At 42.9% G+C, this 16,133-nt stretch overlaps 1 protein-coding gene and 1 long non-coding RNA gene across 4 annotated transcripts; one reads left to right on the top strand and one right to left on the bottom strand.

Moving 5' to 3' along the window:
* Nucleotides 1–109: 109 nt before the first annotated feature.
* lingo2b (leucine rich repeat and Ig domain containing 2b) lies at nucleotides 110–4,144 on the bottom strand. Its single transcript, XM_044047965.1, has one exon. The coding sequence runs from the start codon at nucleotides 3,568–3,570 to the stop codon at nucleotides 1,702–1,704; it is 1,869 nt and encodes a 622-aa protein (XP_043903900.1). The 5' UTR covers nucleotides 3,571–4,144; the 3' UTR covers nucleotides 110–1,701.
* Nucleotides 1,237–15,891, top strand: LOC122783257. 3 transcript variants are annotated; one of them, XR_006362016.1, is made up of 4 exons: nucleotides 1,237–1,385; nucleotides 4,986–5,058; nucleotides 11,800–11,937; nucleotides 14,941–15,891. It is a non-coding gene; the product is annotated as an uncharacterized LOC122783257 (long non-coding RNA). The 3 variants fall into 3 exon arrangements; XR_006362015.1 differs by lacking the exon at nucleotides 11,800–11,937; XR_006362017.1 differs by lacking the exon at nucleotides 4,986–5,058.
* The last annotated feature ends 242 nt before the right edge of the window (nucleotides 15,892–16,133 follow it).

Raw genomic sequence — 16,133 nt, forward strand, 5'->3', positions numbered from 1 at the left:
ACCCTTTCATACAGGACACATACAAACAGCCTGCAACAATCCAAGGACACGGAAACACACTTCACACTTGTGCTGCCCACATGAGGAAAAATGCCATAAACCCACTGAGTGGATACAACAAACTCTTTACTATGTGACATAATATAAAAGGCAAAAGTCAGGACAAGGTTGGTAAAGTCAGGACTGTACTGTATTCATACAATACTTAGGGACAGAGATATATAAGTCAATACTTTAGGGACATTTTGAAATATCATATTAGAAGTAATGATTAGTCATAATAGTAGAATACATACATAATTTAAAACATAAGTTACAGAGAAGTCACTGAACAAAATTTAAAGTAGTAAAACTCAAATCTTTGGGGTATGATTAAGATTTATTTGAAAATATACCCATAAATTTGTCATATGAAAACAATTATACAACCTTTATCACAACAAGATCACAAAAGTCTGACACCCACATCCCCGCATTACAAATAATCACCATAAATGTAGCGTTTCCCCCTTGAACATTGAAAACATTGTCGAGAAAAATAAACAAACAAACAAACAAACACAAGTTTCCACTACAACTTTCAAATTACCATCGAGTAAATTCGTCAAAGCCCTGGTGCCCCACAGTAGCTTGAAGTGATGCGATCAAAGGAAAACGCAAGAGGGGAGAAATTCAACGTATAAATCCATGGAGCTCAACTTTGTCTTGTCTAAAAAACGGAACTGGCCAGTAAATCTTTGCCACTGCATCTGGTCACTGACTGTTTTATATCATATCAAGGGATCTGTGTGGCAGCAAAATCTGCCCATGATTTACTACGTTATAGAATGGGGTTAACATGCCATTTCTATAGCTGGAAGCCTTTCCAGAGCAATAACACCGCTGACAACTGTTAGTCCTCTGGAAAAGTGTCTCGCAGAGTTGTAAAGTGAGCTCCATGCTGTTTAGAAAAATTCATGATTCATGGACCTATTTCAAAATGTATGCAGCATTTCTCCTCAGTACAATAAATGTGATGATTTTTGCATACAAACATAAAGTAGGTAACCCATTGTTTTTTTTTGTTTGTTTTTTTTTACTCAACATTGACAGAACTGTCGTTTCGATGACTGAACAAGAACAAAGGCCTGGAAAAGAACGCTCTGGACCCCCATCGTTTGTTTTTCATTGTTCCGTCCGACAAGAAAGGCAATGCGTGCACATGCACAAAGAAACACACAAATGCAACATGCGCACACTGATGCACTCACGCATGCGCGCACACACATGAACACAGCACACGCCCCCTTTCACACTGCAGCTAAGATGGGTAACAGACAATTTTCGTCCCGACACGTCGCGGCGGTGATCGCTCTACGCTTCCCCCCGTTCACCTGGATGTCACGGTGAGTCGACAACACTCATCACGTCACCACTGAAACACATGCCCAGCACTAGAATCACTCCCATATTGATATGTTGGTTATAGTTTTATATTCATTGTACTTGTATGAGAACATTATTTCATATAAACACGTCCACAGTTTCATTTCATCACTTTTATATTCACACTAAAATCACCGTCAAATTGACACCCACTATGATAATACACCACTTTCGTTTGTCACAAATCCACTGTGCAATAGAAAAAAGAACCCACTTGTTTTTTTTTAAACTGATATGTGTGCACCGTGTTGATGACGCAGGTGTCCCGTGTTATTTTCAAATCATTTTCATGTTGACGCGTCTCGGGCCGCTCGTTTCTGTCACCTCGGCCGCCGCGCCGTTGGATTTGCGAGGAACGTATTCGATATCAAAGTTGTTCCTATGGCGTCCTTTCCCTCGGCTCCAGGCGAACAGAAGCAGGAAGCAGAACACCACCACACCGAGGAAGGACAGGCAGCCCATGGCTGTAGATATGATGATAGTCTTAATGTCTATGGGGACTGTCATGTTGTACAGCACTGTGCCGTTCCCCGATGTGCTGTTAGAGTCTGTCTGATAGTTTGAGCTCCTGTTGCTATAGTGAGATCTGTCCCCAGTGCTCGTGCTCTTCACAGCTAAAGAGGCTGACAGACTCGCGTTGCCAGCAGGGTTACTGGCAATGCACAAGTACACCCCGCTGTCATGCAGCTCCGCAGCCTTGATCTCCAGGGTACCATCTGCTCGGACTTCCACTCGTCCGCTGCTCTTGGCTGTGATGTAACGTCTGTGAGGTGTAATCCAGACGACAGCGGGCCGCGGCGCTCCCTCGGCCGTGCAGCTCAGGCGAGCGGGCTGACCCTCGTCGGCCATCAGCAGCTGTGTCGTGTTCGGTCCGATCCGTGGTTTCGAGCAGGTCATGTACCTGGACACCAGGGGCTCCTTGAGGTCACGCAGAGTTTTCCCCACAAGGTGCTCGGGGGCACTGCACACAGGCTGAACATCCAGGATCTGCAGGGAGGGGGGCTTGTGGCTGTTGAGCAGCCAAAGCATCCTGCAGTCACACACTAACGGATTTCCTCCCAGACAAAGCCTCCGGAGGCCGTCTGGTGAGGAGAACACGCCCCTCTCCAGAGAGTCCAGGCGGTTCTGCGACACATCCAGCAGTTGCAGAGATTTCAGGCCCACAAATGCAAGAGGCTCAATAGAAATAAGATGAGACCCTTGGAGGCGGAGCTCCAGCAGATGTGGGAGCAGACCCAGTTCTCCCTGATGGATGTGCTGGATGCGGCAGTAGGACAAGTTGAGATGTGTGAGGTAGGGCAGGTTGCGCAGTGCAGCGCCGGGGAAGGCCGACAGGTTAGTGTTGGTTATAGACAACATGGTGAGGTTGAGTCCATGCAGAGAGAGAGGAGGCAGCGCGTCCAGCCAGGGCCAGTAATCAATCTCCAGACGCCGGAGATGAGACAACCTCTTAAAAGAGAAAGGCTTTAGAAAAGTGATGCTCAGGTAGCGCATGCGTAGCTCCACCAGATTGTGCAGATGTGCCAGAGCATCGGTCGGGACCACTGTCAGATTGGAGCGTTCCAGGATCAGAATCTGTAGTCCGAGTAATCCCATAAAGGCTCGCTGAGAGATGAAGACTAACTCATTATCACCGACCTCCAGCGACGTTAGCCTGCGCAGGTCTTGGAAGGCATGGTCCAAGAGAACCACCAGTCGGTTGTGGCTGAGGTCGAGATGGGAGAGGTTGGTCAGACCTGACAGCACACCAGCAGGAACCAGCTGCACCAGATTACTACGGAAACTGAGTGAGCGGAGAGAAAGCTGCGAGCGGAAGGAGCCGGGCTCGACCACACTGATGAGGTTGTCGCTGAGGTCCAGGTCCTCCAGCTGCTGGAACGAGGAGAAGTTGTCCGGCGTGACAATGCGAAGTTTGTTCTTACTGAGGTCCAAGACGCGCGTCTCGATGGGGATGCCTTCAGGGATGGTGGACAGGCGCTTGCGGTGACAGCTGACCGACTTGCTTTGGGCAGAGCACTCACATCGGGCGGGGCAGCTCAGAGCTGAGCTGGCCAGGAGAAGCAGCAAGGCCCCGCCCAGGAAGAGGTGGTAGTGATGCTGGGCTGGGTGTTGCATCTCTCCTTTACCCACGCTGCCCTCTGTCATGGCCCGGCTTCTTATCCACACAGAGCACCATCACGAACGAGCCCTGCAAGACAAGAAAGACACAAGTGTGAGATTCATCTCAACTCTCAGCGTCTCAACACAAACCTTTTTACATTCTCAACCTTTTACTCGTCCTGTCTGCCGACACTGCCGAGTCTCTTCCTCTCTTAATGAGTTTGCTGGCGATGAGGTTGTAAATGAAATAAATTCACAGCAAAGCAAGAAAAATGTGAGCGTTCATCAGAGTGTTAGCACTAAAGGTTGCAGGCTAACTGAGGATGTTTTATAAGGACGTGAAGATGTTTCAGCTCTCCGGCGAGAAATGACCCTCGTTAGTGTGTGTGTGTGTGTGTGTGCGTCACACATAATGACATGAGGTGGTAAATGGAACATTTCTGCGTCAACAGCGAGCACAGCTGCACCTGCCAGGCACAGATAACCCAAATAGGATGAGTGGAAACAATCAGCACTGCAGCTAACAATACTCTTTTCAACTGATTCAGCTTTTGATTATTCTTTTTTTTATTCACCATCTCCTTTTGTCAGTTGACTTTCACAGAGGAGCAAAGAAAAGTAGATAAATATGAACAATTTTATTTTAATTTTATTAATGAAAGCAGCTTTAACATATGACACATACATGACTCTTTTATAAATAATGATCATCGTTTCATGTTTGGTCCACAGAACGTCGTTAATTATCACACAGAGGTCGTGTTTATCTGCGACTGTGCATCACTGCGCATCAATATGTTCAGTATGCAGTCGTCAATAAGAAAAGAGCACATAGACTGTTAAAAATAACACACGCACACATTTACATAATCATCATTTTCCTCATCGCTCTCTCAGCTGACATTCACTGCTTCTGCTCTTGCATTAGTTCCTTATTTTTCTGACCTTTTTCCACAGCGATCAGTTAAATCCACTCGACTTAAAGTCAGTTTCACTGTGGAGCGACGCCACACATGCCACACATGCCACACACGCCACAGCCACTGCTCGTCTCAGTGACTCAAACAACACTGACAGATGATGATGATGACGATGGTGAGAAAAGGTCATGTGTTATGGTTTCTCTTAATGCTTGACGTGCTTGGATAAGTGCACATATCTGCACAACTGTTTGACTCACTTTGTGTCTTTTCTCAGTGTAAATGCACTGGTTCATCATTTCCTCGTATGTGCACGTGTGTATTCTGATTCAACTCAAGACTAAAACATGAATAACATTTGTATTTGATCACATAATTGTACATGTGTATGTTCCAGTTACTGTCGTGATTCTCTGTGTACGCTCATCTTAACGCTGAATTTGAAGCCAGCGCCGCGTTTTAATTGTGGAAATAATATGTTTAGCATATGAAGGAGTAAATAACATCTACAGTGATGTGTGTGTTTTGTTTTCTCTGTAGATTCTGGTTTTCTTTTACATTTCATATACGAGAGCAGTGATTCCCAAAGTGCGACACCGCGAGGGGACTGCAGGTGGGTCGTGAAAGGTCAAATATAAATAAATAAATATGTTTTTGCAATAGATTTTAAATCAAGGCATTTAAATGAAGTTATCTGTCTTTTATCTGACCTCGTACAGCAGTAATACACAGTATATAGCAATATTGTGACTGTTGATGGTTAACTACACACTCTGTTGTGAAGCTAAACCTTTCAAATATTACATGGAGCAAGTGGACAGATTAATAATCTGCAGTGCATGTTTGTGAACAGGGTTTGTCTCAGATGTGATTCAGATGGTCAGCTCATCAGCAAACACCGCAGAAGCCTGTTAATGAGCCGTTTACTTGAATCAGGAGTGTTGGAGCGAGGCAGTGAGTCCCCAGAACCAGGGTTTAAAACAAGAAGAATTAATATGGAGGAATTAGTCATCCAAGTCTCGTGTGTTGATCAGAGTCGTGATTTCAAGGTTTGAGGGAGGATTTTTGGGAATGTTTTTCCTCGTGGAAACATCCCATAGTAACTCCCAGCTATACCGCATGTGTGTGTGAGTGTTGCAGGAAGAGGAGGTAATGACGGGGCAATGAGGAAAACCAGTTCAACTGTTGAACATTATGTTGTGTGAAAGCTCAGGCCGGCACAGACCTTGACAGAAAACCCGCAGCCACAGGTTGCTGAATTGACAGATGGCTGCGCAGACAGACCTCCTGACCATAATTGCCTCATTACCAGTACTATCTGTATTCTGCTCGTGGCTATCTTTGCCAATTAGGTGTGCAAAACATTAAACGCATCCATGAGTGGTGGAAATTTGACTGCACTCCATCATAAATCCCAATAAAGGCAAAGTGAAAATGCTCCGGATATGAAAGGTGTTTGGACTGATCTGTCACTCACACAACAGTGTGATCCTGCACATGTGAGCACGCATATTTTACTTTGATAGACAAGGGAGTCATACTCAGAACATGGCTGAGATGAAGGAGCCACGCACGCACACGCACACGCACACACACACGCACACGCACACACACACACACACACACACACACACACAAACACTTATTCCTTCCTCTGCTCCGGCTCAGCAGCATCAGCATTGCTCGTATCTCTGCATCTCTGCATCTCTGCATCTCTGCATCTCTGCATCTCTCTATCTTCGTCTTATCTCCGTCCTCATGTTCACACATCGACCCCCCGACCCCCCCACAGTCCTCCCTGGCCCGGCCAAAGCCCCGGTCCGTTCATCAGTCCCTGCAGGCTGTGGTTTTTCCTATCGATCGCCGAGCAGACACATCAGATGCCGGGAATGTAGCCTTTAACAAAGACCAGGCCGTTGCCACGGCAACTACAAACCCTTACTCTCTTCCGCTCTGTGTAGTCTGCCAATCATACTAATGAAAAAAAGGCAAGAAATAGAGTAAGGAAGCTTGTTTTTGGTTTGAAGCTTCTTGTTTCTTTCTTTTTCTTTTTTACAAACATATTCCTTTCGTCTTTCCTGTAAAGGAATGCACAGAAACACTCCAAGGAAATCCAGTTTCATTGCGGGAGCCTATAGTTTCAGGCGTTTCCATGCTGTCACTCTGACTGCCTTGCTATTTGTCGACCTGTCTTTTTGCTCATCCATCTCGTGCTCTGGTAACTATCTCTGTCTGTCTACCTTATTATCAGTCCTCACACCTGCTGCTTCTCTCTCTCTCTCTCTGTATCCTCTGTCCCTCTCTGCCTCTCCCTGCTTAATTATTGCAGTCCAGTTGTCTGTCTACATGCCAGGGGCGTTTCAAGACACTTTAGGGGCCCCAGGCTAAAGTGGAGGCAGGCAGGAAAACTCAAAAAGGTAACGGACAGATTTTTCTGGGGAAATGTGGCCCAGGGTAGAAATGATTAGATTGTGGTGGTGACCCAAAACCAGGATTTATATAATTCTGCTATCATGTGAATATTGCTCTGGAAAAAAAGTAACATATTTATAGGTCTATGTTACATTGTTGCATTGTTAAAGATATGATATGTAATCTGCATCATACATTCAGAAATATCATGCTTATCTATTAAATACATTTCAGTTCACATGGAAGTCAGTTTAGTTACAAGTCTACGTCCAGAGCAAATGTCCTGTGAGTAAGTTCCTATTTATTTCTACCCTTTAACCTGGTTAAGTAGTATCAACCTGCTAATCCAAAAGATTAAAGTAAATTTGGACAAATAGAAATTGATTCAAATTAGTTGTAGTTTAATTTGGTTTCTATGATGACGACCTGCAATCCCAGATAGAATTTCTAACAATCATTTTTGTGGATTGCCTTGAAAAAGCTCTTTGCCTCAGGAGATGATGGTGATTGGCTCACAGACACAGAACTCTATAACACAGCTTTCAAAATCAATAAGACAGTAAGACATTTGGCGAATGATGAATCAAAGCCAGAGCATCGATGGGTTGAAGTCCAGATCAGTGCACTCTTAAAGATACAATATTTAATATTTCTGCATCAAAATGTCTGGATGATGAATGTTTACTCGTACTTACAACATATTTTAAACACTTTAAATTTGTATTTCTATTCAAAACAATGGGCCGAGTAACGAGTGACAGAGTAGAACTGGCCTCATCATTTATCTGCAGTAAAGTACATTTCTATACTACTGTATATAACTGTAGGTATAACCTCCGGGTCAATCAGTGTGTGTTGTCCTTAGTTTTCCATCTTATTGTCAATAATGGATCATGTTCTGCCTCACAGACAGTAATTCCCATGATTCCACGCTGCTCCGCTGCAGCATTAAACAAGCTCTTATTGTTTTGATTAAGCGGCAGAAATTACAGACAGTCCTTTTAAGGGAGTTCTCAGAAAATGGTCATTATTGTGGACTAACGGCATCAGATTGGCGTCCCGAGGCTGATCTGTCTGTTCTGTTGTTCAGTGCACAGACGAGCGAGCATCATGCACCTACAGACTCCTACTGTATTTAAAGTTATGACAGGAGGAAGTGCATGATAACATGGGCATGGCTGTTATATTGTTATCGAGTGAGGGAACAGAGTCGTGGTGCTGGGGACTCACTGCTCTGCACGTTTCCTCGCTCCAACACACCTGATCCAAATAAACTGGTGTTTGAATCAGGTGTGTTGGAGCAGGGAAATGACTAAAACATGCAGAGCACTGGGTTTGAGAACCACTGTTTTAGACGATTCATGTGTGAACAAAGAAAAGATTGTGATTGCAAATCATGTCCTTGGTTTAAAAATACTATTTCAACACTAATACAAGTACATAACCTTGAGGAATAATGTGGGTGAGCTTTGATTCTCCGTCAGACCAGCCAGTCTGTTTGATGTCCCAATCCATATCTGGCACATACACATCGCACTGTCCTTCAACGTTCTCTGGGTCTTTAAGATCTTTTTCTGCCTCTGTGACTGAGAGCACAGCTGATGAAGAGTGAGAGCAGGATAATATATAATGTGATAATCAAGGACGGTATTGGCCTGTGCTTTTAAAAGCTGCTAATTACTGGGGAACAAATATCCAAGGAGAGGTATTTGGATGATGGCAGTCAATCCCTTATGTAACAGTTAAATTATGCCCACATGCAGTATATTATGCAATATTATACTTATTATATATTATAATATTAGTATATTACTGGTCAACAATGACAGATGTGTGGCATTTGGTCACAGGTCACATTTGGTCCATGTCACGGCCGAGAGGGGCAGCGACCAACATCCCACAGAATTCATGGTTAATGCTAATAGTTGTGTGTGTGTGTGTGTGTGTGTGCGCTACAGGGTTGGGCATTTTGGGATTTGGTTGTGAATTGGATTAGAGTCACAGTGTAACTGTAGAAAATCTGACAGCCGAAAAGAAGCTACGGGGCGACACATGAGTCACTGTGAGAGGAGACGAGAAACATGAAGAAATGAAGAAAGCTGCGCTTAGGAGATTAGATAAAACCCTTGTTTGCTGGGTTTGACTGTGATTTCTAATGAGATTTGAACCTGAGTAAAGCTGTGGAATTTGATGAGATCTACCTAATATTTAAGCAGAAAAACTGTGAGCACACGCTGCTTCTAATCTGTCTTCTGTCCAAATCTGCGGCCTTAGACAGGAATTTAGACATCGCTGCACTAAATTAAACTATTGATCACAACAAGATTACTACTGAGTTATATTGACAGGACTATACTTGATACTTGATACAATACCTTTTTGACCTCAGGTGTCCGTCAGAGCAATGCTTATGTGAGAATCCCACTGCAATTTTAATATCATTATAACAATGCCAATAACGGCTCTGAGGGATATATACGTAACATTAGCAGGATGATTTGTTTCTGTGCTCTGGCTGCATCATAATCTCATCCATAAATCCTCTCCCTCTTCCCACAGTCTTGCAAACATGAAGCTTTGAATTCATTTACATAGCTGCAATTATTTCCCACCCAGCTCCTCGGAGAGAAGTCATTATTTTTCCTCAGCATAAATCTTAACTTGGTTCACTCCCACTTCAACCTCTGCAAAAGACGCTTAATGCACATTTTACTCTTGTTTGCATGGCTTTTAAGAAGAGGTGTTTTCTGTGAGAGCACACATTTATTATCCTAAGAATCATAAGAAGTTCCCGGTGTTTTTCCCTTTTATCTATTAAACATAGAAGCCGACTGTTTGTTAATATAATGGCATGATTAATGGAGTCATTTCACATGAATGAGTTCAAATGTAGACGATTACTGCCGCAGTGGAAGCATTTGACTTAACATTCTCCGCATTACAAATGACCTGAAAGGACATACATCACTGAAGCACAAACACGTGTGAGTGCTGCTGACAGTGTTTTACATGGAGTCTGATGCTAATGCACAGACGAAGGCTGACGTGACGCCGTTAATTAAGAAAACATGAGCGATGCACAAGTGACGAGATTGTTATTTACAAACCACATGAGAAGCAGAGGAGCGACGCGGTAGTTATGTGCTCTGTCAAGCAATACTAGCAGACCTGAGTGTGGCGGGGTGCGTTTGTGTGTATACAGCAGCAGTGCAGAGACAGGCGGGGCAAAAAGTCTACATCCCATCAAACGGCTGAACGTCAGGGTTTTTTGAAACTGAAATGCTTTGTTTTTTTTGTGATTTCACTCACAACCTGTCCACCAACTGAAACGTAACTATGGGTCGTTTTGGGCGTTGGTTTTGAAAACGAGACATCTCCGTTTTCTGGTGCGGTGTTTTCAACTCAAATATGCATATGTTGTACAGAGGTCAGGGTTAGGGCAAAAAAGACAGGCAGTAAAAATTAAAAAGTTGCTATAGGGAGTCGAACCCTTGGAGTCGAACCCCACACTGACTGCCGGTGGTGATCTTTGGCGAAGGTATTACCAGGTTGCTGTCATGTATACAACCACTAGGGGCGCTGGTTTTGAAAACGTTATTCCTGCATACGACGTTTCATCACAATGTTACTGTTGCCTCCGTCTGTCTTGACATTAAATGAATCACAGCACAACACTGTGTAATTTGTAAGTAGCAATTTGCAATTCAGCAAATCCAACCAAACGTTTACACTTAACTGTTAAATATAACCTCAAATCTTTAGATTCTTATTGGATTAGATTATGTAGAAGTTCATATTATGAATGTAGTAATAATCCATCACATTTTAAACTCTAACTGAAGCTCGACTTATCATGAATTCAATTGCAATTAATCACAGAGTAATAGCTTGGTAATAACAAAGGGAAATGTGTGTGGGACTCATCAACTCATCTACTTATATATAATTATACATATACATATACATACAGTATGTGTGTGTGTGTATATACGGTAATTACCAAATCTGATTCACAATCATGGATCATAAGCATTTCTATTATTGATCTTTGGAATATTAAGATCATCTCCCTTCTACCACATTATTACCAAATAATGAATAATGTTAATATCACCTCCCTGTCACTAAATACTTTAAGACAAAAGCCCCAAGACATAAAACTGTGTGCTGTCATTACAAATGTTAACAAGCTGAATACAAACAGTAAATTCTATTTTTGGACGTGTGACACGCCCACTGACCACCACGCTGCGAGCTAAATGTCACTTTTCATGCGGCCGTTTGGATTCAGAAGTTGAACCGTCGTCTAATTAATGCCGTGCATGAAACAGCTCCTTCCTGCACCAGTGGCCATGTTTCCCTCTGAAACAACAGTGCCCCGTCGAGCTATCGACAGTGTGATGTGGATGTTTGTGCTGGTGGTGAGAGGAAGACGAGGAGGTGCGGCGCCGCGGTGATCCTACACCAGCGCCTTGAGTCGTGAAACAAAGAGCCGAGACACTGACACTGTTAGTGACAGAGCTTCCACGCTGTGGACATGAATAATGTGCAGATTATATTCCTCCCACCAGCTGAATTATGTCACAGGAGCTTGTGCCAGTTTTTTTCTTCCTCACACTTGTCACATTAAAATAATGGGATTCATATTTAAGGCCCTTCCAGGCATGCTGCTTGTTACATACATGTGACATGTGACAACACTTTTACATGTTGGTCTCATGTGTGAACATGACAGTATGGGTACAGTATGTCTTTTGTCTCACGGTCCTGCCCCTTCACTTCTTCCTGACTCATAATAGAACGAGCAGTGAATCAGACACTAAAGGTATTTTTCCTGATCATTTCTCAGCTAAGATTCTTGTCTTTCAGTCGCTCGCTCTCTCTGTGTGTGTGTGGAGTTGTCAGAGATGTCCTCCCTGACACAAGCCTCCCATTTATCCAGGCGTGAGACCAGCACAAGGAAGTGTCCGATTCACAACGACCAATGGGGATTGGATACCTTGGTACCGAGCCCAGACCTCTGCAGGGATTCTAACCAAGTTCCCAAAGCCAAGTTCTCTTTCCACTAGCTCAGAAAAAGGTGTAACGTCATTTGTGTTCATTTCCTGTTTTACTTTTACACTGGAATGACTTCCTGTTCCTGCCGTGCCCTGACATGTTGATGTGACAAATCTGACACAGTATGTGGTCCTAGATGTGATATAAAGCTGATATGTTACCATGTGGGACCCCACGGTGGAGTAGTGGCTCGCACTATTGCCTCACAGAGGCAGAGGTTAATTGGACACTATAAATTTAGAGGTCCATCACTTAGTATTGAGTTAGAATGATATTTTGTATGTGTTTTTAAATGAAAGGATTAATTTAATCGTAAATACAATTTCATCATGGAGAATATATCGTTCCATATCAACACAGACACTTTTATTTTGGAATTCTGTCAAATATGGTCACAAATATTCATGTCATGTGTGAGAACAGTCATCAATCTGCAGTGCTGAATCTCACTCACGTGTTTCTGTTTCGCACAAATCTTATTATCTCATCTTTAACATTTTTCCAGTAAGTAAAAGTAAACCTTCATTTCGGCGCACAGTTGTAATCGTCCATGACACATAAAGTGTTCTTCACCTGTGCTGCAACACAATGAGGCAATAACTATATAATACATCGTTTTCTACATTAAACACAAGTGTGGACCTCATTTTCTGTTTTCTTAAACATTCACACAGAAAAAAGAGAAAAATCACTTCATTTTTGAAATGAGTGTCTCACTGATTATGTTGATTGATTTGAACATTTCATGCTAATGTGGTCCAGCTCTTATGTAGACAGAGAGAAATCACATTCTCCTTGTGTTTGCCTCGTTAAGATCACGATAAAACAAAAGTAATGATAATTAAAGCAGCAAACATCTTCAGCTCCAACACATATCGCATTTTCTATCCAGCACAATGCTGTACACAGCAAACACAAAGCTATATAAATTCACTTAGAGCTGCTTTGTTTGGCACTTTTATGATTCCAGTCGGTCAGAATCTTATACATAATGTAAAGTTGGGTTGTACTTAAGAAAACAAGAGTTCTGCAGGTCTCTTTCAGCTCGACGCTGCACTAACATTTTGGTTTTATAGCCGACAACTTTATTGTCTTGATTCACACACTTCACAACACACCAGCACCTGCCCAGCACAAGACAAAGTTAGAGTTAGTTAATGCACTTTAATGCTTTGTCAATTCAAGCTCACTTCAAACTCATTTTCCATAACTGTCATAAAACGACTAACAGGCAAAAAAGAAAGACCTTGAAACACAGGTAACAAACAGTGAGGAGGCAGAATAATCACACACAGGTGAAACACGTTAGGGCGGGGCAGACCATCAACAGGAAGCAAAGCTCGACGAGGTACACACAAAGGAGAAACTTCAAAATAAAACAGGAAACAAGGAACGGAAAACCAGACAGAACTAAAAACTCAAGGTGTGGAAAACAGAAAAGAGCTGATGGATGAAGTTTGTGTTGGAAGGTTAGTCATTAGTTTGACTAGTTTAATAATACATTACATTATGTGTTATATGACTATTCTTCACTAACTGAATCCACTTTATTGAAACTAAAAATAGTGTCACTAAAGTGTAGAACTGTAAACACGGCAGTGTCTCTAACTATTTTCTGAATAATTCTTCTGCTCAGTGAATATAAGTTCTGTAAATGAGCAGGTAAAGTAATAATGCCCAGCTCCTGTTAATCACTGCAGCATCATCCATCATTCATGTTGTCACAGGCAGCCAGCAGGGGGCGCTCACACAGTGCAGTGCTGACAACGATTCCATACCTTATATGACCGCACGTCAACAACTAACACAAAGATGTAGCGTGTGATAAATCCACACACGCTTCTCTGGGACAGTGTTTGTGCAGCATGTGCCAACATGTTGATGCTTTCTGCAAATATTTATAGTTTAATCAGAAGAATCGTAAAGTATTTATCATAAAGATGAATATTTCAGACAACACAAACAATCTCAGTGGAGGTTTGAGTTCAGTATCTGCAATAATTCCCTTTCATTCTTAAACCCATAAACCGAGTTATTAATAAATGCTCATTGTTCCAGATTATCTACAGCCTTCTGCCACAAACTAACCAACTCACTCAGACCTGCAGCTAATAACTATACTACACTGTACGTTTATCCTCTGTCTCACAGCCACACAGTAATCACAGCGTACGAAAAGACGCCTCTGCTCCAGTTGAGAGGAATAATCACACTTTCCCTCTCTCTATTCATGTTGCTCATAAACCACAGTGTGGGTTGAAGGACACTCGCCGTATTAGGTTTCTGTCTAATTTTAGTCTTGGAAGGTGGAACTCATCCATTTTTCATGGTATGTGTATGTGTATACCTCCACCACCAATTCACTGACCCCGCCCCCCCTGCTCCCGCTTCACCACGACACGGTTTGTGTTAGCTGATCCTAACAAGACTGTTCCTGCCTCCATTATCTTCAGTGAACATTTGAACATTCAGTTCCAGGTAACGTGCTTCAGAAGAGCCTTCACGCTTACAGCCGTGTTTTAGCATTATTGTGTGAGTACTATGTGTGTTTAGGATTATCTTCAGTGATATGTGATATATGTAAGAGACGTATCATGACGTCACAAAGACCGTCAACAGACTGCCGGTCACTGACCAATGCTGACCTGTAGATCAAACATGTGTTCATCTGTGTGAACGTGTAAAATGTCAGTGTTTCACAGAGGAGTCTGGTGTATTTGCGGAAATCACGACCACGTTCAGTGGTATTTCCGTTCAGTGACTGTCAGACAGAGTCCAGGCTCCGCCCACACTGAGGAGGTGGTACTATAGTAACTGGAAAATGATCAAATGATATGTGCCAAAGTGAGGAGAGCAGAGCTGAGTAATGCTAGAACATGCTGCTTAGACCGAGACTGCTGGAGAACTCCTGTGGTTCCCTCACACTCGGCAGTGAGTAGAGTTTGAATCTGACTTTATGTTCTTGCTCTTCCCTTGTTTGTGCCCTCCCTTCCTCTCCTCGCTCTCTCGCTCTCGCGTGCCCTAGGTTGCAGGATCCAGATCTATCCAGAGCTATGTGTGTTTCTGACGAGACCTCCTGATCTTGAGGACACCGGGTTGTTGCAAGGCTGGTTTACCACTAACAGAAGGTTGAGGGAGGGGTTACAGCCCCAATCTGCCTGCAACACACGGTTTAACCATCACAACGACTGGAAGCCGTTAAATTAGGATAAAAATCCTGCTTTAATCCCGGGGCTGGGGTGTCCTGACCCCCAAGTGCTGCTCCTGCACCTGGTGTGTGTGTGTGTGTTGCTGCGTGATGGGTTTAATGCAATGGTCAAAGTCACTGATTGTGTGTGTGTAACTAAAACTAATGCATTACCACTTAATAATTAATAATCACTTATCCCTCATCTGTAAAATAAAATTATGAATTCTTATTTGCCACAATAGTCAGGGGAGGTATTTATACTGTCCGAGAAGAAGCCTGTTGCAATTATGTGGTGCTCGTATGGATCGAGTATTGATTAAGGTCCATCCTTGATTTTAAGATTCAACAGACGGACTTCACTGCAAATGAGAACAATGGAACTTCCACTATTTTGAAAACTGCACAGAGTCCAATAAACACGGCTCGACTGATACAAAAATCCTGGTGGGGATTTTGACTCTAGCCAATCTGTTCCCACAGTGAAATATTTATGGGCTAATCCTCTTTGAAGAGGCAACAGGTTCCAGACTTCGTTATACATTCAACGACTGTGGTCATGAAAGTTTTACAGATTACAGGAAGAAAAAGTTTGGCACTGAGTTTTCAAAGTATGACTGTGGAGGAACGCAGTGATATCTGCTCGTTCAAGGTAATTATAGTAGAAGACAATCAGTCTGCACTTAGATAACTCTGTGGCTGGGTTAGTTATTAGTTAGTTACACTGGGAAGCCTCCAGAGAGACGACCACATGTGGACGAGCTCAATAAAAGACTTGAATTCTTTGTACAATCTGTGATGAGCGATTATTTTCATGCTCTTGTCTCCTGACTGATATGAATTTAATCTTTTGCAAAAGTGTTAAATATTATGTGTACAGACTGCAGCTGTGCACGTGTGCATGTAAAACCTCTTCAATCCCTTCATACTTCAGCACATTGTAAAAGTGGGTCATTTTCTCCACCGACAGTAAGTTTGACAAAGTTTCAAACCCCTGATTGTGTTCATGTGCAGAGCAGAAGTATTTGTCC

Source organism: Solea senegalensis, linkage group LG16 (assembly GCF_019176455.1).
Source record: "Solea senegalensis isolate Sse05_10M linkage group LG16, IFAPA_SoseM_1, whole genome shotgun sequence".
In the NCBI taxonomy this organism is placed as follows: domain Eukaryota; kingdom Metazoa; phylum Chordata; class Actinopteri; order Pleuronectiformes; family Soleidae; genus Solea; species Solea senegalensis.

What these genes read in the sequence shown, in the direction of transcription:
- lingo2b (XM_044047965.1), bottom strand. Translation starts at nt 3,570, where the DNA reads ATGACAGAGGGCAGCGTGGGTAAAGGAGAGATGCAACACCCAGCCCAG.